Source organism: Protopterus annectens, chromosome 14.part0 (assembly GCF_019279795.1).
Source record: "Protopterus annectens isolate FY-2018-M chromosome 14.part0, PAN1.0, whole genome shotgun sequence".
In the NCBI taxonomy this organism is placed as follows: Eukaryota; Metazoa; Chordata; order Ceratodontiformes; family Protopteridae; genus Protopterus; species Protopterus annectens.
In genome coordinates this window covers 285,005,126-285,031,849 of record NC_056748.1, presented here as the reverse complement: position 1 = coordinate 285,031,849, position 26,724 = coordinate 285,005,126, and the positions used below count along the sequence as shown (strand labels likewise).

General features: G+C 37.4%; 1 protein-coding gene across 2 annotated transcripts in view; it reads right to left on the bottom strand.

The window, feature by feature from the left end:
- The window catches only part of LOC122788953 (pituitary homeobox 3), a 517,519-nt gene that overhangs the window by 272,192 nt on the left and 218,603 nt on the right, over positions 1-26,724 (bottom strand). For both annotated transcript variants that reach the window (XM_044056002.1, XM_044056001.1), the window contains exon 2: positions 23,158-23,298. In XM_044056002.1, coding sequence (XP_043911937.1) covers positions 23,158-23,266 — 109 coding nt within the window. In that variant the 5' untranslated portion in view covers positions 23,267-23,298. The remainder of the gene's footprint in view (positions 1-23,157; positions 23,299-26,724) is intronic.

Below are 26,724 nucleotides of genomic sequence, written 5' to 3'. Positions count from 1 at the left end.
CCAGAGAGAGTTGGTTGTAATGCAGGAGTTGAGGAAGTTCCAGCCAGTTGAGCTGCTTCAAGGATGAGGAATGGTAAGATCTAAAAGGGGAGTCAGAGGGAAATCTTGCAATTTTGTTGTAGCAGGAGTCAGGTTTAGGTATGTCTACTTTTCTAAGGTTGGTGAGAATAGGTGAGGCATAGAGGAGGGTGGAAATTAGGTGAGTGTGGGCTATAGTAGCTTTTGTTTGTTGGGTAAGGAATTGCCTATTTCTATAGAGGGCACCTAGTTTTTTGTGAACTATCTTGATGGTCTGGAAAATATGAATATCAAATCTTAGATTGTTATCTGTCTCATCGCCCAGCTTGGTGTGCTCTGTGGGAGAAATAGTAGATGTGTTGCTGGACATGTTATTAAAGGCAGAAGTTGACGAGGTGGACCTAGTGTGTTTAAAGAGAAGTAGTTTGGTAGTTTGGTTTTATCAGGGTTTAGGATGAGTTAGATATTGGATAGCCATGTTTCTATAGAGAGGAAAGATTCCTGAGTTAATGTGTGAAGTTCCTGTAGTGAGGAAGTTGTACAAATTAACATAGAATCATCTGCGTATTGGATGACAGCTGCATTGGGAGTGGAGGGATGCAGCTTATTGGTAGAGGGGGTGAAAAGCAGAGGGCCTAAAATAGAATCCTAGGGAACACCAAGAGTAACTGGGAGAAGAAGAGAGAGTTCTTGTTTCCACAACACTGCTTGCTGACAGTCAGCTAAATAGCTTTGGAACCAGGCTATGGCGGGAAGAGAGAGTCCTAATTCTGACAGTTTTGATAAGAATGTCATGTCTAACCATATTGAAGGCCTTTTAGAGGTCAAGAAAGGTGGCAGAGACAAATTTACCAGCATTTCTATGATAGTTTACTGTATTGGAGAATGACAATAAGGCAGTGGTGGTACTATGGAAGGGTCAAAAGCCATGCTGGATGTCTGACAAGAGCCTGTGTGTGCAAGTAGTGAATCATTTGGAAGTGTATACACTTTTTAAGGATTTTTGTTATAGGGGATAGAATCACTATAGGTCAGTAGTTTGTAAGCTCTGTGGAGTTATCTCCTTTATGTAGGGGATTATGTGAGATATTTTTCATATTTCTGGGATGGTGGCTTCTGAGAGGGTTCTGTTAATTAGAATGGCTATACAGTAGGCCACTGCATTGGCAGCAGTTTTTAGGAATTCCCTGGTAATTTGTCAGCAGCCAGAGTAGTAGGCTTAAGTTTTTTTAAGTACTTTTTATCCTATCTATAGAGACTGGCTGGAATTGGAGATATTCCTTATGTAAGTAATGGGGGGTTCAGTGGATGAGGTTGTGTGCTGATTTTTCTGTTGGTTGGCTAGGGTCAGTATTGTTTCAGCAAATAATTTATTAAATTGACTGAAAATATTGTCTGGGAGAGGGAGTACCAGTTTTGCCTGGTAGTAGTAATTTGTTAATGGCTGCCCAAAAATTTTGAGGGCTATTTTAGTGTTTGATTTGAATGTTGGAGTAGTAATTAATTTTGTCAAGTTGTACTAGTTTCTTAGCTTTATTCCTAAGCCCCTGATAGTTTTGTTTTGCAGCTGGGGACTTAACAGTGTTCCAGTGATCCCATGCTTCACCTCTAGCTTTGAGGAGGGGTTTGGTTTCTTTGGTAAGCCATAGAGTGGGATTAGATCTGGTTCTTATGGTTCTGGGAGGGGCATGAAGATCTAATACATTTAAGAAGGTGGTATTAAAGTAAGTAATTGCCTCATTTAATTCCAGGTATTTCAGGGGTGCCCAATTCCAATGTTTTAGTTCAATGGTGAAATTGGTGGGGTTAAAGTTCTTTTTGCTCCTAATAAAATGGTAGACTGTGCCTTTGGGATTATGGTTGCATTGTCGTAGAAGGAAGGTTGGCAGATGGTTGCTTATATATATATATATATATATATATATATATATATATATATATATATATATATATATATATAAAATATATATGTATATAATATTATATATATATTTTATATATAAATATATATATATATATATATATATATATATATATATATATATATATATATATAAATGAAGGGCAGCACAGTGGCATAGAGGTTAGTGTTTTTGCCTCACAGCAAGAAGTTCTGTAGTTTGATTCTTGGCTGGGGTGCCTTCTGTGTGAAGTCTGCATGTGCTCCCTGTGTTTGTGTGGGTTTCTTCCAGGTGCTCCGGTTTCCTCCCACATTCCAAAGACATGCACTCTAAATTGGCCACAGGTGTGAGTGCATGTGTGTGATTTTTGTACTGTGGAAGAACTACTGTGGCAGGGCTAGCCACCCAGCAGTGTAAACCTTGGCTCTAGATGATTGTCACTGTTGAAGTGACACCCCGAACCCATGTGCAGAAACGGAAAGAAGAGGTGATGGATGGATATAACTCCTGTATATGCAGAAATATAAGTTGCTTTTTTTCATACTCAAGTGTATAGGTCTGCCTCACTAAAATATATGTGTGAGAACAGCCAGCAAATACTCAATGTGCAGTATTATCATTCTATCAGCACTATATACTTCTCTTCTTGTGCCTCATATTTAAACATGAAAATTACAACAAAGGATTCACTGTGCAAATCGTGTGTAAATACTGTAGGCTTATCTTTCTGTGCCTAATCTACCAATAACAAATACACCCAATGCTTCCTAAACTTTGTTAATATTACCTAACTTGATGCAGATTATCAATCTTCCCACTACAGGCCTCAATATCTTATGTTCCCACAAGCAAGCAAGCATATTCTTGCACCTACCTTGTGCATCCATCTTCCTAGTCAAATAGGACCACAAATTCATTACTGTTTCCATTAAGATTAATGGAAGCTCCCAGAGCAAATGCCACCTTCTTTAGGGATTTCTCAAATGCAAACCTGTAACAACTCATAGATTACCTAAATAGATTCCAGTTACCCTTCACAAACTGACCCCATAGCCAAGGCTGTCAACTACACCTCTAACTTATGCTTACACCTTAATAGCTGCACTGAGAAATCCATCTATATTAATTTCAAATACAGTTGGAAATTTAAGGGGAACCCCTTACAGTGGAATACTCATATCAAAAAGCTGACATAGCAGTGCAGCATTAGGACGTGATGCTCCCTTGAATATGTTGTCCTTTGTAGGAGATGTTAAACTGAGGCTCCTTCTGCTTCAGTTGGTGGTAGCTGAGGTGAATGTAAAAGATATGTCTGCACTTATTGAAAAGAGTAAGGGAATGTCTCCATTGTCCTGGCTAAATTTTCCCTAGTCCTTATAAATACCACCTCGGGTCCCCCAAAAAGAAGGCAGCAGCCTAGTGGCAATAACCATATCAACAGAGGATAGATAAGTAAATAAATAAACAAAAAAAGAACTTAATACAACACTACTCCCCCAACAGAATTTTACACTCTAGGAAAAAATCACTAATCACTAAAACCAAATAATTTTAATACTTTTAGTTGTTCTTCTTCTTCTTTTGGCTTTTCCTGGTTAGGGGTCACCACAGCGGAACTCCGGTCCGCTAATGATTGGCAGTAGATATTTTATGGGTGCTGAGGTGCCAGCTCGACGTCCAACCTTCAGCGAAGGCACGACCATTCTACGCATGTCTTTCAAAATGCCATTCGACCGCGGGGAGGACATACAGACTCCACACAGAAGGCACTCCAGATGAGAATCGAACAGGAGAACCTCTTGCTGTGAGGCAACAACACTACCGCTGCACCACCGCAGCTTACTACAATTTTTTAATACTGTTAGTGACTCTCTGTATTCAACCAGTGTAGCTAAACTATGGACTCGGATCCCACTACCACTGAAATCCATTCAGAATGCAAACTCATTTAAAGCACAACTAAAACTTCACCTATCAAATCAATGGATCTGCTCAAGTACATCTTCCAGGCTAAATGCTACTGTTGATGTCAGCTTGCCATATCGTCAAACTATTCTCTTCATTCAGAATCCTATACCCAACAACCAGCCTTCACAAATGCCTACATAGTTTTGCTAGCATCTCCAAGCTATATACATAAATAGATGTTTTTTGGATACTGTTCACCCCCACAGCTATGTTTTGAATATAAAATCAATGCTAATGGAGTGAAGAAAAAGAAGTATGCTAGCAAATCACCCACAATGACAAATTTAGTAGAAGGGATTTCATTTAGTTCATCAAGTGTTATTTCAAATGCGACAGTTTTATTTAAGAAGGAACAATGTGAACAATCTAGGAAAGAAGATTTGGTCGATTCTAAAGTTTTGGGAAAGGTTTTATAAAAATATTATTAAACACAGTGAAGAGTATGGATGGTTTTATTTCTGTAACAGATTACAGTGGAAAAGGATGTTATTCTGAACTACTGGTAAATGGGGACTATATTACAGTTTTCTCTTTATCGCGGTTGTAGTTAATTGATTATTTAAATTTGTCACCAAGGTTAACTAGGGTTAAACCCACCTATAATAAATTTATTTTGCGATGAAGTACTAAGGATTTAAAGTATACACCATTAACTAAGATGAAAAAAATGCAATTCTTGATACAACTGAGTATTCTGAAACTTTAAATGTAGAGTTTGCATTATGTGAAATCCTTTCTAGCTTGCATTGGTTGGATTACCAGTGGTTGAAAGCAAATTAGTAAATAATTGTCTAAGACAACCATGTTTTGTCTACAATATTAAATTAATGAAAATCTGGGGAAACTATGATAATTATTTAAAAAACGGTTTTCAAGGGATAGGGTTCATCATAATTATTTTGTATCTAAGGTTCTCTCAGGCTTGTCTAGAAAATGCACTGAAAATTTTCAAGGTCTCATATGAGAGAAAATATTTTTGCAACAGACACATGAAATTTAATAGATCTTTAAAATGTTTCTATAGCAATGCCCAATGACTGAGAGACAAAGGAAATTAGTTAAAATTTATTGCACTTTTTGAGGGATATGAGTTTATTTCTGTAAGTGAGAAATTGAATTCATCTAACTTACAAATAAAAGGACAGAATACATTTGAATGCTTATGAATTAGTATGAGAGGTGGAGGTGTAACTTTATATGTTAGAAATTCAATTTCTTGTAACTTGTAAAGACTATTGCTGAGTTGGAGTGTGTGATAGTCCAAGCTTATGGAATATCGTTGCTTGATCCTAAAGCACTGACGCTTTGCTATCATACACTTAGAATGGATTTAGATACTCATTATTATCTGTCTACATTAAATATGAATTTAGATTATAGAAACCTGGTACAGATAAGTGACTTTAATTACCCTACCACTAAACAGCAAGTAAATGAAGGTGGAAACTATTGTAAAAGATAATAAAATATACTGCCTGACAAAAGGCAACAACATTATATAAAATATTCTAAGCCTGACAGACATAACATAGGTAAGACACAAGAGGTGAAATCCTAAGAGGAATATGTACCCCATCAAACCCCTTCAACACTTCAATAACCTGTAATTTTCAAGTCAAAAATCAACAGACAAAATGTTTCTGTTAGAACATAATATCAAATAATAAATTATGTTTGCTACTGCCAAGAAGTCCACAGGAAATCAAGAATGTTATAAAATAATAACTCAAGCATCGAATGAGATGTTGACAGAAGAAAGGAAGAAATGAAAAAAATGAGTCTCTGATCTCCACTATTTGTAATATGAAAGTAGCTGTTATCTAGTGATGACCTCTGACACTGCAGGCAGCAGAGACTGCTGAAACCAAACTGGATGAAGAAGTGTTACAAGCCAAGAAAAGGTGGTATAACCTATGTTATAAAGCACCCAAGCAAAGCATGTTAAGTAACATATACAGGGTTACAAAATATAAGATAGTGTCAAACCCAGCTCTCCATGTCTGCAGCTCCATGCCTTAAGCAAATGTTATACTGTTTCCTTTTCTGCAGACTATACATGCATTATATGAGACCATAAAACAAAAAGTAAACTTGCAGTGCTCTTTCATTTCCCCATATACAAGTTATACAAGTTATCTGCACACACAGTGTGTAATCATTCATTAATAAAGTTAAGTACATTATGAACGTTTAAAGGGCATTTCAAAAACAGCAGCCTATTGTTTAGTATATCCACAGTGCATGGCATGGAAATCTATGTAACCATTAATCTCTTACTTAAGTGTCTATTCCCATATCTGGTTATCAGGCTGGTCTGTATTTCTATGATGGTTGCTTCCTCTGTTTGCTTCATCCTTTAGTATCTTCCCAGTGTCCATCAGAGGCTTCAATGTTTTGTTATGAACTTGGTCTGTTACATTGGCACAGGACAGCAGTGAGAAATAGTCATCACACTGTTGTCTAGGTGGGTAATGTGAAGTATTTCTTCCATAAATAATTTCCCTGAGATAAAGATGAATGAGGATCTAAGAGCAGACAAGCAGAAATGGTAAAATGTGAATCTTAATGCAGGTGTAAGAAAAGCTAGATTTTAGCAATTCATACAGAAGAAGGAGCTTTAGCTTTTAAAGGGTATGGGTTACTTTTATGGCACCAACCAGAAAATAACTTCCATTTCACCAAATAAGTTGTTTTTAGTAGCAGGTTTCTTAGCCTCCTTTGCAGGGCAATGGAGCTGGCTGTCCTGGGCACAAGCTATTAGGGAGCACTATCACAGTTGCCAGTGGGAATGTGAGTAGAGTACTGCCATTTATACAAGAAGCTGTGGGTGATAGTATGGTTTCTTTAATGCCAATACCATATCAGTGTGAGTAATTATAGCAAGCAGCTTGCTACAATTGTAAAGCTGCACAAGTAACTTGTGACAGTTAAATTTTAGTGTGGAAGATCTTTTTTTTTGGTCATCAAGTTCTGGAAGACCTTTAGATTTTTTTTTTTTTTGGGGGGGGGGTCATTAAATTCTGAAAGAAGAGTTTTTTGGTCCTTAACTTTGAGTTGATGGGGTGCCAGTCTGGGGAGCCACCCAGAGCACCAGATAACCTAGCTATAGCTCTTTGTTAATAGTATCTATTACATAGCAATGGTTGGTTAAAATTTAAAATTTCTACTTCTTAGTTACAGCTTTGTAGCAACAGGCATTATCAGATTTATTATGGTCTATTCCTTTTTTGTCAGTTTGATTAAGTTAATTTGTCATATTCTAAAAGCATTAGTGAGTTAGTAATCATCGCTGCCTTGCCAAGCATGTCTTTTAGTAGTCACTCCAACTCTGACTTACATGTATTAAACTTCTGACAGGACAAAAAGATACACATGTTTTAGTTGCAGTGGCTACCAAGTGCCTTATGTTATTAATGTCCAAACAGGACAATAAGGAAACCTTCTTGACAGATTGCGAGAGCGTGGCCAAGGTAGAATGACGGAAAGCAGCAGTGAAGAGGGAAGAGGTTAGCCATAATTTGGAGCTTTTGTCAGAAAAAAGTTCCACTGGCTCTCTTAAAATTCCTCCCTTTCATTTGGGAGTTTTGACCTTTGTAGTAGAATAGACCAGACTTGGAGGGTAGTTACTCTGCAATTTTAGAAAGTGAGAGAAAAAACTATTTATAATCCGGTATAATCTCTCCCATTTACTGCAGTTTTTTAAAGATTTCAGCAGAAGCTGGTCAGAACAGATTATTCCTGAATAAAAGGGTATGCAAAAGTTTGGCCTTTAATATCATCAGACAAAGACTGGAGACAAAGCCAGGAGTACAAAGCCACTAGCTACTGCTCTGTAAGCGGCATTAGCAGCATCATGGCCACGTTTGACAGAATGTCGTGCTACCTGGGTGGCCGAGTTGAGCATGTTCAGCAAGGAATCAGGAATATCAGAAATTAGTTTATTTACACTGGCAAAAATAGACAACAGTTATCTTATCGTGTGAGACTGGTAATTAATGGCATGGAAGGCAAGTACATCTTCTTTCTGTACCTATCTATAGTCCTGTCCTTACCACTAGATAATACATTATTTGAATCAGTAGTTTAAAGGCCTTATCAGACACCACTGAGATAACAGCTGGTAGAGGGATTTTATGTAAAGATTGATGAGTCTCTGGCACCTTTATAAAAATCTGTCAGTTTTTTTAGGTGCAGAGAGTTGTGATTTAGGTGCCACAGATACAGGTGGGAATGCATCTTCCACAGCCTCCATACAAGTGGAATCGCAGGTAGCTTAAGAATGTCCACATGTAATAAATCATAATACATTTTTGCATGCCTGAGGCCTGTTTTCCTTTCCATTTGAAATGCTGCATCATTTTATAAATAATGTCACAAAAAGGCAGCTTTTCTTGAGTCAGGAGAAAAAGTGTCTTCAGGTTCTGACTCATATCCAGTGGAAATGAATTTGAGAGGAATTTACCAAAGAATCAGGATCAGAATCTAAAAAAGAATCATTTTAAGTAGAGGTGTCTCTCTCTTTCCTACTAGAGGAGTGGAAGAAGAAGGAGAGAAAAAATTAAGGTGGCTGATGAGGCATTAAGACTTTAAAAGTCACTGAGAAAAATTGTACCACTCCTGTTCAGGATCCCTAGGTGTATTATATTTACTTTATTTATTTTATTTTGAATTTGTTAGCTGGGATAGAGCACTGATCCTATCAGACCCATTTTAATCTCAGCATATATATATATATATATATATATATATATATATATATATATATATATATATATATATATATATATATATATGGGTCTACTTCACATGATCGAACGTTCAAATGTTCGAATTCCATATGGCCGAGACCATATGATCGAACATTTGAATGTTTGAAAATGTGCAGTAGACCTGCAAAACACAAACAACAAAAAATAAACTGTGTATAGCAGAGGGTCAAGCCCCCCTGCACCCCCCACACTCCCCGCAACTTAAATATACCAACTCCATGATCGCACTACAGCAAGGACAAGGGAAATCTCCCGGTACACATTGCATGCCGATCCCCGTTCATAATTTTGAAGTTTTAAAACTTCAAACATATGGTCTTCGATCATATGGGTTTCAAAGTTTTAAGATTCAAAATTTTGAAGGGGACCCATATATATATATATATATATATATATATATATATATATATATATATATATATATATATACATTAATTAGCATTTTTTTCCTACAAATATTATTAATCTATATTGCATGTTTTATTAGACAGCTCTTTATTTTGTCAATTAGCTGCTTAGTTTACTTACTGCCTGTATTTTTTGTATTATCCTGTAATGTGTTTTCTTGTATTGTATTGTAAAATTGTTATTTGCTTCTGGCATTGTATTGCATGAATTTGCATGTAATGTTTTTTGTAAAGAAGCTTTTCTCCCCAGGCCTCCACTGAAAACGGGCCTCTGGCTCAGTCAGACATCTCCAGTAAACAAATGGAAAATAAATTTAAAAAAGTGTGTGTGTGTGTGCGTGAGTGTGTGTGTGTGTGTGTGTGTGTGTGTGTGTGTGTGTGTGTGTGTGTGTGTGTGTGTGTGTGTGTGTGTGTGTGTGTGTGTGTAGATCCATAGATATATAGTATGAGTGAAAGAATTTTGTTTTCTCTTCTTTGAGATATCTAGACATGTAATGGGAGGAGAAACAGTCTCCTGACATATTTCCAAAGGGTACCTGGTTACATCCTCTTGGACTCTAGAATCTATAGACTATATCCCTTTCCCCAGATATAATCAGCTAGGGCTTTTCCTTGCAGCCTAGCCAACCACCTGGTCAGTTGGAAGGAACATGCCAGAACCATGAGACGTTTTGGACTCTGGAGGGATATCAACAGTGGAAGCAAAACTGGTGAGTTGTCTGTAGGCTCATCGTGTGCCTCAACAGAGACATGTGATACCAACCAAGTAGAAGGAATCACTGTTTTCTTCAGTTTGTTAGGCTTCTTACACATCTACTGAGAGATGTCTGAAAGTGATGACTTGGAAGGCATCTTTCCTCATTCCCTTAGACATTTATTTTCAAAATATATCTTACAAAAAGTTAAATGACTCCTGATAGTTTTTGGAACAAAAGATTGCTAGACAGTACACTCCCTATGGCTATGGCTCAAAACAGAACACATTTTTGAATAACTATCTTTATAAGGAATCTACTGACTTCAGTCATTTTCCGTATCCTAGATGACATGAAATATGGTAGTTTTCCACAAGATATTAGTAAAAAGAGGAAGGGTATCCAAAGGAGTACTTATCTGCCACAACAAATGTAACTGGAACAGGCCATATGGGTGACAGACTATGATAAAAGATGTAGTCTTCCCTCACAGACTGGCACCTAGAAAGCTCTGAAGATATTTACACCTGTAGATTCCTTAAGTACCAACAAATAGTCTCATGCTTAGGTCATAGGTTGGGCATACAGCATGAGGGAAAGGCACCTAAGCCTTTGTAAATTGGCCAGATGTATGGTATCCTGCATCAGGATACATCCCATTTGTCAGCAATACTATGGCATTGAGCTGCTAAAGAACATCTTCAGCCTTCTTTCTAATCCTTTAGCATATGAAATAATAATGATCTAAGCCCTAGCTGATCTGCCTATGGAAAGACATGCAGTGGGGGAGCTACTCTCTTTGACTGGAATAGTTGGAATAAAAAACTGATAAGTGTACATATTGGTGTAGCTTGTACTCCATAGTAACCACTGGCACAGAGGAAGGATGTGAAAATGTTCTCATGAAAAGTCTTAATGGAATGTAAGATAGGGAGTTTCAATGTCTATTTCTAGGGTAAAATTGGCACTAAATGTATCTGCAAGTATATTAGTTCTGTCTGCATGGTCAGAGTGCATGACACACTTCTGAGTGTTATTTCTTAATTTTCATATGTATTTAAAGATGGATTAATAGTCACCCTTAGCCTTGGATGCTGTTTCCATTTTGTGTTTTACTTTGATCTTCCTAATGAGTCACCTTTAGTTATTTGCTGATCTTTTTTAATACCGTCTTTAATGTGGGAATATTTGGTTTTATCACAAAACTTCAGATTTTTTTTCTTCTGTTGTAAAAATATTTATACTAGTGGACCACAATGGTGGTTTGCTTTTAAAGTTCTTATTACAGCTAGTAATTGTAAGGACTGTTTGATCTATCTTTTTTGTATGGTTTTGCAAGTGGGAATATAAAATCACATGGATTAAGTAGCAGCTGAGGCTGCATAGGGAATGGAGATATTACAATTAAATTTCAAGACTTCATTATACAGTATGAGGAGGTTTGCCCATTTGAAACCCCAAAATTCCAAATTATTCACTGTAGGGATGTTTGGTACTTTAAAGGGAGAAGGATATTAATTTGTGTTCAGAATTAAAATGAAGATTTTATAAGAGAATACAAATGGGATCAATGTTGAGAAGGACAAGATCTAGAATGTTTTGTCCCATGTGGGCTGTTTTACTATTTGTTCCATGGAATAAAACATTTCTAAAGTCCAGGAATCTTTAGGTATGACCAACATTTGAGCTACAGGTGCAGCAGTCTATCAATGGACAGGAAAAAATCGCCCATCCTGAAGTATTTTTGTTATGCCTAGTTCAGAGAGTACATTTAGGAATCTCTCATGGTCACTTGGGTACATGGATGGTGCTCAGCAATTTGCTATAAATTGATAATTTGCAAGATGGAGTTCAGTGAGTTTAGTTTATGCCTGCTTATTCTATAAGTTTTGCTAGTAGTCAGTCTGTAGGCAGAGGACAAGATGTGGCCCACCTAGTTTGGGTAACAAGGCTCCCTGGTCCTCACTTAAATGTGAATATTCGATTTAGCCTTAGGAAGTGAAGAATTGGGTGAGGTTTGCTGTGCAGATGAGTCAGCAGGGTACTGAAGTGCATCCAGTGTAGGGGCATCTCCAGAAATAAACAAAAATATAAGGGGATAATAAGGAGATATAGATAACATTGGCTATGTGAATCTGGCCTTCTTAAGAAACCTAGGAAGCAGGGGAAATGGGGGTAAAAATGGAAAAAAGTCATAGTACAATTTTTGTATGACTGCTCTAGGGATTTCCTCCTGATAGAGTAATAAAGGAAAGAAGCTGATGCATTTGGCATTGGATAGGGGTAAAAGCAGTTCAAACAGTTCATGACATGGCTTCCTCCAGTGAGGGAAGAGTTTCCACCCAATTGACTGATTAAGAAACCACTATTGTGGCATTAACAGATAGCAACTGAACCAATCCTCTAAAGGACTGGTTTCTCTCAGAACGTGACTGGCCACTAGAATGTGGTTTATAGACATATCCGATTCCCATACTAACATGGCCTCCGAGCTTCTCAAATAGCAAACTACAACAATATTGTTGGTGTGGTTAGCAATGTCTTCTTTGGGAAAGGAGTCCTGGCATGCCTACAAAGTGAGAAAGACATCCCTTATTTCATGCATATTGGTAGGCAGACTGACCATACATTTGAGTGCTTGCCCTTGGTACCCCCCCCCAGCACCACGGCAGAGGCATCTTTGGTGACAACCACAACTGAGATAGTAATTATAAAGTTTCTGTGCAATGTAAGAATTTGTTTCTGCAGCCACCAACTCAAATGTTTCTTGCAGGTGTTTGGAAATCTTGAATGGAAGACACATGAGGTCTGAGAGTTAATTCCACTGCACCTTCAGACATTACTGCAATGCTCTCATATATAATCTGGCATTGGGAGTTATGTAAACTGTGACTGCCATGTGGCCAAAGACCCTGAGGCAGACAGACGTTGAGGCTATTTATTTTGAAGGGTCTGAGTCACAATACTCTTTATGAACAAGATCCTGTAGGTAAGCAGAAACATCTCACAGAATGTCTGTGTTCAGTCTGTGAGGTTCCGAATGAGTGTGTGTCTGTGTGTGTGTTGTAAGATTCTCATCCAGAGTGCCGCCAGTGAATTTGACCATCAGTGTGAAAATCATCTGTGACTTTGCAGTGTTTGTTGCAATTTCTAAGGACTGGAACAGATTCACAAGAGACTTTCTGGCCATAATTAAACTGTCAGTTGACAAGGTGGCCATGTCAGTCTTCCAGTTACAGAAACACCTTGGTACCCTGCAGTCCCTGGTTATTTGCATCAATGGATATACACTTGGTGAACACCCAGGGGATTGCATGAGCCCAAATGGAGGTGTCCTGAACTAGAAGTGACTGTCTCCAACTCAGTAGCATAGAAATCTCCTGGACAGTCCTGGAGTGTAGAGAGACATCCTGGTATTCAAAGACAACATCTATTTTCCTTCGGCTAGCCAAATTAAACCAAAGAGTTAGAAGGTCACACTGAAAAACCAATCAGAAAAAAACTAAATGAAAACTCCAGCCAAGTTAGAACTTCCAATGAGTGACCTCCCAAACCTCCTGTAACAGAGGCACATGGGATATATGCAAATGACCCTTATGAACATCAGGTGTTTCAGCTATATGGCGATTCTGATTGCCCATGACTTTTACATTCAAAGTCGTTTTAATGGACAATTTCAGGCCAATAAAGCCAAACCCCACTAGACATGGATATGCATATTTCAGCCTTGTTATGACCTCATAAGCATAGAATAAGCAGAGTGTTTGACTAAGCATAAGAAACACAGGGTAGTTATACCCAGCTGATGTCCATTATCATTAGGGTGACTGCAAAATATCCCAACTAACAAATTAAGACAAAGAGTTAGAAGGTCACAATGAAAAACCAATCAGAAAAAACAAAATGAAAACTCCAGCAAAGTTAGAACTTCCAATGAGTGACCTCCCAAACCTCCTGTAACAGAGGCACATGAGATATATGCAAATGACCCTTATGAACATCAGGTGTTTCAGCTATATGGCGATTCTGATTGCCCATGACTTTTACATTTGAAGACGTTTTAATGGACAATGTCAGGCTAGACAAGGAATAATGAACTACACCTTTAATATGTGAAATAATTCCTCAGTGATGAACTACTTTAGGTTTCTCATATCAATCACTGGGCTGATATCCTTGGTTATCTTTGGAACTTAAATGGATCTTGAGTAGTATCCTATGCACTTTTGGTTTTGTTAGACCTCTCGGATGGCCTGTTTTCAAAGAAGATTTAACAGCTTTTTTCATTTTACACTCTTTTGAGAGTTGGGACATCTGGCGGGTGAAGAACATGTGGTCATGGGCTGATGTGGAAGGTTGTCATGTAGTAAGATCAAAACAGTGCAACATTTTCTCCAAAATTCATTGAAAAAAAATGCTAGAATAGTGTGGAGGTTTTTGAGAAGGGTGATCATCTCCACTCTTGCCAGAAGATCTCTGGTGACAGACTTTCTTATTTATTTATTTATTTATTTATTTATTTATTTAATTGACATTTGTTGACCAGGAATGTCTTACTGAGTTTGTGCCCTTTTTCAGCAGAGGCCCGGGGAGAAAACCTCCACAATGTATTACATACACTATAAAAATGTTTACAAACAGTACAGTGTACATGAGGTAATATAACCATGCATTATAATGCTTGGGTTCCTACTTGTAGCATGACAGTTTAAAAGTTATTATTTACAAAACAGGCAATAAGACTACTGATAAAGTGAAAAGGACAATAACCTGATGAAGTTTTAGATACTGGGCTGTCTAATTTCTATCAGCCTTAGTCCTGTTGCTCGATGAAGATGGCACTCCCATCTCAGATTATTATTTCAGAAGGTGTTCCAAGACAAATGCTCAAAAATGTCATTGTCAAGACCTTCTCAGAAAAATGTAAGATGATCCACACAGTTTTCAGACTCAGCCCTTTCTTCTGTGGAGGCCAAGCCCACTATACCCCACACAAGAGGCTTCAATCCATATGCCCTAAAACCTAATATAATCAGCTCCAAGTTCACTGCTTCTCATGGGAAAGACAAACCTGATTACGTTGACATGATTTGGGGAGAGTTGTTTGGCCAAGTGCAACTCATTGAGCTCTTGACCCTCCTACCTAGAGAAGGTGGTGTGGCACTATAGGGCATTGCCAGAGGAAGTGGTCCGAAGTATATATGACTGGTAGAGATGGAAGAGTGTGAGGCAAATGAAAGGTAGGTCCACTTGCACAGAGGCTAAATGCAATATGCAAATAGACTCAGCAGTCAACAAGTATCCCCTTGTCAGCTGCCTTATAAGTTCTTATATTTGAATTCTTATTGAACTCAATAAAAGCCTGACACACAGTTTAGAAGGAATTCTTAAAAGATAGAAATGGTACAGTGTGATACACAATGGCTACATATTTTGATTTGTTTTGACATGGCCTCTACCTGTTGCTCATTTTGACTACTATGAGTTTCAAATGCAACGAAATGTCCAGTAAAATAATCTGGAGTGTGACCAAAGATACATTTAATGTTGTCTCACTACCACCTCCAAACCTAATGTTTACTGCTTTGATGACACTAACATCTATAGTGGTCATAACACTGAAAAAACCTTTATAAATCTCACAGAGTTTCCATGCACTTAAACAAATTTAGTGCTATGATATATGAATGTTAACTACTTTGCAGTGATAATAAGTACTAATAGGTATGAACGGAGTTTTATGTGTCAGTCCAATACCCCATTTACTTGTCTAGCATGGCCTGTATGGTCAAAGGCCTAATAAATTTCCATTAATACTGTACCCAGAATGAACTCAAACAGGAAATGACATAATGTTCTGGGAAGTACTATATACTCAGATTCATACTATACACTTCATAGATGTCACAGTCTTATGTCCTATGCTTCATATTGCCACTGCACATGTGGGCTGTGTATGTATTTGGTCCTGTACCTCACAACACCCATCGATGTCTCAGCTATCCATTGTTGACCTGTGTCTCATACCACAAGGCCCATGTGAAGAAATATTATAAGGTTTATTTCGCTATATCTCTCCCCTCAAAACAGGAGTTCACATTATGTAAGCGATAACTTCCCTAACTCGACATATTTCCAGGTTATGGAATAAATTACCACTACAGGCAGAGTACTACTTTGTCTGCATTTAACACTAGTTCTCGTTACTGGATGGGTAGACACAAATACATGCTATGGTTATCAGGCATGGCTCTGTTTGATTTGGGAGGTAATATTATTATTAAGTACTTATAAAGGATGGAAAGAACTTTTAAGTGTGTCTGCTTAAAGGTGTATATGGCTGGATGACTTATGGTCCTCATGATCACTTGCCTAGTACTGTTCTTATGTTCCTATATCCTCTGTAGTCTTTCACGTTATACAAATGTGTGTGAGCAGACACACACACACACACACACACACACACACACACACACACACACACACACACATACACACACATACAAAAGCTCTCAAACTGCACACAAGCATTCAGCAAACTCAGACACCAAATACAGTAAATTGCTAATGCAACTTTTCTTTTATTCTTTTTATTTCTGCTGCTTGCCAACCATCAGCCATTCCACAATCAACTTCCCCATTAATTCCCCCTTTGGATGAGGCCACCATCCAAGTAGCCACCAGGATTTTCTGTTATTTTAACAGCTTATGTTCCTCCACTGGCAGCTGATATATGTGTGTGCAATGCAAAGGCTCATCTATGCCTTATCCCACCAGGTAATTCTTCCATACCCATTCTGCCAGAAGGCTACTGCATCACCTCAACTTGGCAGATCCAAGCACATCACCCTGCCCTATATGCAATCTGAACCCTTATTTCACCAATGGAATCAAGCTTGTAATTGATCAGACTACCTCAATCTCCAATGAAGGGCAAGTCATCATCAGCCACTAGCTCCCATCCTCCCAGATCATATGTTCCAGTGCTCGAGCTGCTAGTCAAATATAAGTCATCCTGGTCATAATCAATTGTTTTTGCATATATCCTCCAAAGCCAGGTACACATCACTGCAGCTTTAATTATGCAATCTGTGTTACAACTGCATATTCAAGTTTTGAGCTGTATGCCAGATTAGCAGTAATGTACTGTTGTAACTGCAATGTAAGTTTACTACAGGTTCATAGGCAAATACTAGGCAATCGGTCTGCAGACTTTCACAAGCCTAGTCAATAACCAGAGTTCAGAATCAAACCCTGTACCTTTTATCTGTGAGGTAAAGACCTTAACCATTATGCCAACCCTCCTCCATAGCTCTGTTTTCAGATGTTTGTGAGCAAGGATGATATGGGTTAATAAATAAAGGGGAAGAGGAGTTATGCTTCAAAATTTTATTTATTTATTTATTGGCAACAGATTACTTGGAAAGTCGCATTGGGTAGGAGCCCTTTTTCTGTGGAGACCTGGGGGGAAAATCTCCAAAGTTTTACAAAACATTTTAAGAAGAATAATTTTATAGTCTTTAAAAATAATACAAAGAACAACTAGAGTTTAAATAATTATACCAAATCAGACATAATATGAAAATATTGGTTAAGAATACATACAAATTATATGACAATGATTTAATATTTAGAAAGCATTTAACCAGTTTACAAATAAATTAAATGTAAGGTACTATAATACAAACAGGAATTATAATATGAAGTGAGAGAAAAGCAAGCATATGGTATATTTAGAGAGAAAGCCGGGGACAGAAATTGCTAGAAGTAAGGAAATGAGTGAAGAAGGAAGAAGAAAGAGTAAGATTAAAGAGGTGAAAGGTATAAATAAGTATTTATTCACATTTAGGGATATAATTTATCCAAAAGATGGCATTAAATTTCACTGGTGAATTAATGAATTTCTGTAATGTGTACACATATGTATACACTCACATATGTACAATTATATACAAAACATAGCATGGACTATTGATTGCACTCATATAGCTGATATTGTTGTGATAAGATGCCCAAAAGCAAACAGAAAAAGATTAGATATGATTAGAAACACATATTAAAAAACATGAATGAAAACAAAAGGCTCTGTCCTTTTTGATGTTAATCTGGATAGGTAGGAATCCCTGCTAATGTAAACAGCAGGTCAAAACATCAGTACTCAGTGAAAGTGTCAATGTATCATAACGTAAAAGTAATAAACCATGATTAAAAAACACATCCCCCACCTAGCCACAATAGCGTCCCCTTAGCATGTCCTCTAAGATTGTTGGATAAATGTCCTTCTGTGAGTGGCTTGCTAAGGGTGAGGTTCAGAAAGTTAACCAAAGGTTGGCTATGGGAGGTGGTAAACTTCAAGAAACTGATGGATGTTCAGCTGTAGTCATAAAATTCTTCAAGCAACTGGAGATCACTGTTCCATACGACAAGAATGTCATCTATAAATCTGTGCCATGTGTTGGTAGTATTGTGAGTAGTATATGGTTTCTTCCTACTCTTTGCCTACAGGAGTATTGGCAAGACTTGTAGTCAAACTTGCCAGAAAAAAATTATCCTTGAAACGGAAAAAGTTGTTGAGGAATAAACAAAGTAGTCTACTGATGGTTTCAGGTTCCTCTGGTAAAGTGTTCCATTCTTTCTGGTATGCCTCAACTACTGCTCTGATACAGCAATCATGTGGTAACACAATATATAGGGCCTTAACATCAATAGTAACCAGCCAATAATTTTTGTTTACTGTAAGGTTCCTGATTTTTCTAAGTAGATCTGCTGTATCAAGGATGAATGATTTGTTGTTCTCGGCCAAAAGTTTAATTTGTACCACCAAAAAGATTGACATGGGCTCTGTGATTATGTCTCCGATAGCAATTACCAGTCTATAATGTGGATCATCAGCATTCTTCTGAGGTTTGGGGATCTCAAAGAAACTGGGGAGCCTTGTGTGCTTGACCATGAGGAATTCCAAAAGATTGCTTCTGATTGATTCTTCTTCATCAAGGTTGGTAATTTCAGTAAGAGGTTCTTTGTAGGCTAATTTAATATTGTAGTAGTCACTCCTGTCATAATATGTGGTATTGTTAAGCATCTGGAGAATCTTTTGATTGTAGGTTGTAGTGTCAGTTACAAGCACTCCCCCTCCTTTATCTACCTTCATCACTCTTCTTGTTCTATCCTTGCTGAAGTTCATAAGAGCCTTTCACTCATCATTGCTGATATTATGAAATTTCTTCATGGTGGGTCTCTGAAAAATTCTGATGTCAGCTTCACATTTAATTTCAAATGCTATGATGGCTGGATGTGAAGCAGGGCAGAAATTGCTTGATTTATTCCAATTATAAACTGGAACCATGGCATTAGTGCTGGGGTCTGCTGCTTTATTGTGAAATGTATCTTGACGTTAAGTTTTCTGTTAAACAATTTAAAATCTATGACTGTGTGGATTAAGTTACCTCTTTGTAGTGGTACAAATGTCAAACGTTTTTCAAGAATACTAAATTTGGCTTTGTTCAGCGGTTTCTTACGATTTCAGATTATATTCATTTGTTTCTGTTCTTTCATCCCATGGTGATAGGTGGATCCATAGGCACCATCCTTCAGTGCTTTAGATCCCTCTTGCCTTGCCATGTTCTGTATCTCCTGTGTGGGTTGTTCTTGGGGGATTCCAGGAAGTTGTGTTATCAAGCATCAGTCATACAGAATGTCAGTGGAGTCCTTTGGGGTCTGTGTTTGTTTTCATGGACCCTTGAAAGAGCTATATTTGAATGTTTTGGAGTTACGTCCAGAGCTGATGAAAGCTGGCCCAAATGAAAATCCTGTTTTGGGTTTAATTGATGTGACACAAGGGGATAACACTGATCATTCTCTTGAGCTTGTTGTTGAACCCTATTTGTTGTGACCAGTTTGGGGTTCTTAGAGTTATGGCATTGGGGTATGTTGTAATTCCAGGATTGGTGGTGAGATCTCTCCGTCTTTAGTTGGTATCCAGTCGGTTGGTAACCACTCGGTGTGTGATCCTCAGAAGGGTTGGTTGCATCATCCAGGTCTCTTTTCATTTTGTTCATCTTCTTTACTTTGGTCTTGTTTTCAAAATCATTGTTCCTGTCAAAAATGCTTTGCACCCATTTGGTTATGTTGTCTATGTAACAGCATGCTCCTTCTAGGAAGCTGATCTCATCAATTCTGCTACATTGTAGGTTTTTTTTTTTGTCCTCAAGTAGTAGTTTAATATATTTTAGTCCGGTTTCCTTAAGAGTTTCCTACCATTTTGTGATCAGGAGGTCATCGATGTTGCTGCAAATGGGTTTATTCTCAATTCCCAGTCCTCTGGGTACCAGATTTTTCTTAAGGCAGAAATCTAGGTAAATCCTCTCCCATTGTAAACTTTTGTATTTCTTAAGTATTTCTAAAACTGTGCCTCCAATCTGGGTAGTAAAGTTTTGTTGATTTCCACGTTTTCTTGTATTTGTGTGTCACAGTCTACATCAAAGTCACAGGAGGGTGTAGCTAAGAGAGTGTTAACCATATCAATGTGATACTCTTGCTAAGGATGGAAAAAAGACTTAGTGTCTAAAGGAATCACCTTCGAACCAGAACAAAAACACAAATAAAAATGAAAGACTCTGTCCTTTTTGATGTTAATCTGGGTAGGTAGGAATCCCTGCTAATGTGAATAGCAGGTCAAAACATCAGTACTCAGTGAACATGCCAATGTCTCATAACTTAAAAATAATAAACCATGATTAAAAAACACGTCCCCCATCTAACCACAATAGCTTCCCCTTAGTGTATCCTTTGAGATTTCTGGCTAAGGTGAACTTAATTTTTTTCTAAACTGCTGTCCCAAATTGAAATATAAGGATTGCAAACACACTCATTTAAGCACTTAAATAAGTTTTTTTGTATCATGCAAATGTACATATTTACATTTTGCAGACATAAGAGTGTTATTCCATTCTGAGTAACTTTTCATGTGATGACATATTCCATAATGCCTCTTATTCTGAGTTTCCTTTATTTCAATGACTAGAAGTTTTGTAATACAGTAAATGAAGAAAACCAAAAAACTACTAAAAATCAAAAGAAAAACGAGTTGAATGGTAGGAGAAAGCTGAAATAAGCAAATACGAATAACGTAATGCTAAAGCAACTAAAAACTTTAATATGGTAAGCGCTTTCAGTGGTAAAAATATTCCACCTTCTTCAGACTGAAGAAGGTGGAATATTTTTACCACTGAAAGCGCTTACCATATTAAAGTTTTTAGTTGCTTTAGCATTACGTTATTCGTATTTGCTTATTTCAGCTTTCTCCTACCATTCAACTCGTTTTTCTTTTGATTTTTAATACAGTAAATGCGTAAATTAAAAATGTACATCAGACTAATTATATTTCGATTTTGCATTTTCATACATCGTTCTCTTTATGCCTTAACAATACACACACACACACACACACACACACACACACACACACACACACACACACACATAGATATAAACAGTAAATGACTTGTGGAATACTATGCTTAATGACAACTCTAAAAGGGGTTAAGAATGCAGAAAAACAGAATCACTGCTATAGTGAGGGGAAAAGATCAGGTCAGACTTTAATTGCTTGTCAGCAAAATGCAATTTGATGTCTCAAGCACTCCTCTTACTCACCAGCCATGTCAGATAAACTCACCAGGGGGCACTGTGTATCACCCAACCATAGCATGTCACTCAGCCCAGCTCAAATTTAGAATGGTATATGTGTCCCCTACAGCTATCTACTCATTTTACATTACTGTATAGTCATTTTGCATGTTATCTAGAATTATTTCTTCTGTGTGAGTCAGAACTAAAATGTACCCCCCCCCCAAAGAAAATGTGTACATTCTACATTCACTCCACTTCTTTATACCAGTGTTATTAGGTTAACTGGTTACCACAGAGCCGCAGCAGAGAATTTCCTGTTTATGCCTTAAACTCCCACATATCCCTACAAACACACACACACACACACACACACACACACACACACACACACACACACACACAGTTATAATATATTCAGAATATGAAAGATGAAATGCAGTCTCATATTTCTGTGATATAACAACATTGCTAGTTAGATAAATAGTAGCAATAAAACTTCTCACTTTTTTGAAGAGTTGCCTTTGGTACTGGTCCACATGCAACATTCCTTTTTGCTGTTTGCTTTAATTCATTTTTTATTTTTTTTCTGCTCCAGGTATAAGCTATCTAATATTCTGAAGTTGCATATGATACTGTTAAATTAATCACTGGAAAGAGAGCTGACCCAATGGTGCAGCAGCAGGGCACCCACCTGCATCCACAGTTACCAGACTTTTGGAACAGGTTCAGATCACCGATTTTATCAGTGAGGGGGATATGATAAAGTAGCCAGCAGCCAGCTCCCCCATCCTGGTGGCGAGGGTCCAGGAGAACTGCTGCCTGTGTGACCACAGGTGCACAAACAGGAGATTTACAGATGGTGTTTTTAACAGGGGCAGAGCAGCAAACATAACAACATCATTGCACATGCCACTTATAGACTTTAACCAGCTACTGCATACATGAAGGCTCCTAGTGCAACTTTATGCAACTCTCCATGGGAACCCTCACTATCTCAAGAAAACAAAGTATTGACTCCCCAGGAAGTTAGGAGGGCCCAGTTGGCAAAGGTATATATCAGGATTACCTGACAATGAGAAACTGTTGGATCCAGGGATGCTTAGCAAGGTCACTGGTGGAATAACCAGTGAGATAAGCAAGGTTGGGTGAAAAGGACTGAGAAAAATTAAGCAATGGAAAACGTAAAGTTTTTTTTTCTGCATAATTATATCAATATTAATCTCTCCCTCTCTACACACACACACATACACACACACACACACACACACACATGCAAATGTACACACACACATGCACACGCACTCATACATGTATATCTATGAACATTGTTCATACAGCTCACCTGAAGTTAAGAAACAAACAGTTTTTGATGTGGCTGTAATGCCACTCATATTGTTTAATGAGAATTCATTTTTAAATATTCAGAAAGGGATATTCCTTCCTGAAGTTTGGATTTTGCAGTACTACATACACTCACCTTATGCAAAGAGTTGATTCTAAGTTCATTCTCTGTTTTAGTTGCTGAATTGTTTTTTTATCAACATGAAGATGACATGTAAATTAGAAATGCCTTTTTCAACAAAAAAATCTCAATAAATGTAATAGTTGTCTTATGTCTATCTAAAATACAGTTAATTAAATATTTATCATTATTGTGAAAATCAGGACAGGTGGTAAACCCATATCTAACACTTCTGCATTTATTTGTCACTTTGATAATGTTTTAAGTGCTGTCAGTATCCCAGTACCCTGAGATCTAATCACTCACCACTGTTGTCCTGCCCTTTACAGCTCTGTTCATGCTGAGGGGTCCCAGAATCTGACAGGGAAAGAGGTGGGCTGCGAGTCTCTGAGTCTGCCAGCAGATTAAATTCCATTGTAGAAAGATAGGGGAGAAAAGAAAGCTGACCTGCAGACAAAAGAAATGGCAAAAGAAGAAAAGCAGACCATTATTAATCCATCGACTAAACACGCAAATAGCAAATAATTAAGGTAGCACTCTGTCTTACAAATGAAACACTGTAACATGTGGGTAATTAAATCTTTCTAAAACTGTGGAGTCACTTATGTTGTCTTATACTGGACTTTTTATTCTCAGGGTAATTCATACAACAAAGCTAACAGTAACATCACTGTCTTGACATCAGTTCCACTTATTTAGGACACCACCTACTTGCACTTAACTTTTCTTCATGCCTTGACTTTTGCACCATGTCTGAGATCCTTCTGAAGTGAGCTGGTACATCGGCTCCATTGTAACTGAACTCTCAAAGAGTTCTGCTCAGGGCTCAAGTTGAAAGGGCTCTGTGATTTACTATAGATTTATCATAAATGACAGACAGCCCAAAATAGTAACATGATGTAGGAAGAAGCATGTAATGGAGAGCCTAATAACTTAGACTGTTATTTATACTGCAGCAGTTAGCATCTTTCACCAGGATAGAAAGTATGCCTGTGTGTGTGTGTGTGTGTGTGTGTGTGTGTGTGTGTGTGTGTGTGTGTGTGTGTGTGTGTGTGTGTGTGTGTGTGTTGTGCACATGAGTGTCAGTAACTGACTCTCTCTCTTTCACTCAGTCAAGTTTTTCTCCATCCTTATATGATAGCTGTTAACAGACTTTTTATCTTCTCTAAAGATTTTAGGCATGAAAGCAAAAATGTAACTAAACAGTCTTATACCCTTCTACACTAAATCAACTTTGGATCCCTAAAGGTACTCATAAATACAGCTACAAATTAAATACTTTTGTCTATGCATGTTACCTATCATAATAACAAAACCAAAGGAGAGCAAGAGAAGCAGATTCAGTAAGAAAGGCAGGCAGGAAAACAAAATGAGTGAATTTCACTTGTGCAAAACACCTGCCTAACTATTCCTCTGTAAGAAGACATTACTGTGACCCAAACAGTAATATAAGGTATCCAACTCCTTAGCAGGTCAAAAAGCAGGTTTCATTTGCATTGTGTCATGCTTGTTTCCCGAAAGACCTAAAATATCACTCGTAATACACTGTTTATTGTGTATGCATGTTACTAACAACATAGGCAAAATATACATCCCTATAGCAGCCACTTAGGGAAGCATGAAAGCTATTAAATCACTAGTTATGAATGGGGGTCACCAGTGATACCTGAAATTTAGGAATTCAGATTGTCTTGTATGGTACATACAACTAGAAGAAACAAATTTTGATCACTTCGCCTAAACATATTTGAGAGGCATGTTATCTTATGCAAAAATTCTGATACTTAAGATTAATACAAAGCTACAGTTAAATTCAGCACAGATGTACCAGCAGTTTGTAACAAAATGGGAAAAAACATGCTTATCTGACAATGGGTGAAAATACAGCAGCCATCACACATGGTCAGACTTCCAGATATGGAAATCATGTACCCCACCACCTTCGATATAGAGCACCCTAACTTCCTATTCCATCCAAGAAAGAACCAGTCATACAAAACTATATAAACAGTAGATGTGCCATTTTTTTCTTTGGCTTATATTTCATGTAATTATGCAGATTAACTGGTTCAGTCCTATGCAAACATATACATACCAAAGGCAAAGTACAGAGTGTAACTTTGACACACACTACAAACAGTAATATTTCCAGTTATATATATCAAGCACACAATCAGAAAAGAGGAGATCACAATATGAAATTTAGCATTGTAAATGTTAACTGTTATTTATATGCTCAAAAACCTAGGCAACATAGGCATCCAGCACAACCTCTAAACAGTACAAAGAAATGTATACATTTTTATTCTTGAGTTCAGCACCATTGACAAACAAGAAATATCACTTTTGTTTTAGATATTTCATATTATGGATCAACATCCTCATAGCCAACTTTCTCTGTATGTTACAACTTTCTCTGTATGTTACTACTTAAGAAGCATTAAAGACACAATGTAGCTTTTCTACTCTTTATCCCGAGATCTTGCAAAGAATAGACAAATGGCAGGGTATCACCATCACACTACAACTTTGCCTCATAATCTTTTACAGTATTTCATTTTCTGTATTCCCATACACTATGGAAACAAATAATCTATAACTACCTTAGTCATGTTTTGAATTTCTCAAGTAGGAAAAGCCTGAGTTTCTAAAAAGCCAACATGTAGCTAACCTGAAAGTAGTTTTCTTGATGTACACATTCTATAATGATTACAGTATGGCATTTCAAGAAGAGAAATTTCTTTGCAAAGATAATGACTTCAGATACCAGTGCTGTGTTGAATAAAATGCCAGGTGTTATGAACTGACATAATGGCATCTAGGGAAATTATAAGATGATCATAAGGGATCTCTGTGCCTACAGTATAATTATTCATACGTGAAGATTAGTACAGTATCAGAATGGAAAAAAAATCAGTTTCTGAGTGCCAGATGGGAAAACCTCTGCCATTCCCTATACTGACAAGTTCTGAGTTAAATGCCAATATTATGTGCCTATGTAACACTTTCTTAGTATCTTAGAAACTTCTAAACAGTAATACCTTTCCAAACGTGCAAGAGGATTCAGTAAAGCTTATTCCAGCCAAATGTTTTCATGATTTCCACTTCATTCTCTGGCCTTCTCCATTTAGGTTTCTGCTTTGTTTTACCATCTCATATATTTTAAAATATCTGTGCTCTCTTTCTTTATATCTGGACTTCAGCAAGACCCAACAAAGACATACATATTGTACCATCCCCACTGCTGACTACATGCAGAGGACTAGTACTTGGTGAGATACCACAGACATTCTTTTGTTTTCCCTATATTTTAAGCAGAGCTTTCATGCCTGAAGATCAGTACAGTTACATGTATTTGTTTACAGTAATGTTTGATTGCAATCAAACACTTACAAGAACTAGATCATTGTTTACACATTAACAAATGCTGAATGCAGGTTTTTAAAATTATGTTAGCTTATTCAGATGTTTATCATTGCTGATGGGTGCCACACCTGCACTACAACTTTGCCTCATAATCCCTTTAATTTTCTGTATTCTCATACATTAAGGAAACATCAGTGCTGTGTCATATGATCCATTGATGCATCAATAGTATTAGTTTGTATGGCTATAACTTAATCATTTAAATATTTCTCCATTTCCCTTCCATTGAAGCTACTCAGTCCTGAAGCCTCATTCCAGCTGATGAAGGTCATAATTAGGATGCATTTCATGGACCACCTGATTAAAATGAGAACATGTATTTTTTAATAAAGCAATCAATTAAGAAACAAGTAGAAAAGGGAATGAAATCCTGTCAGAGCCATACACCTACCCTGTGACCTCAGACAGCTGTCACTCTTAAAGGGCTCATGTCATACTGATACAGTT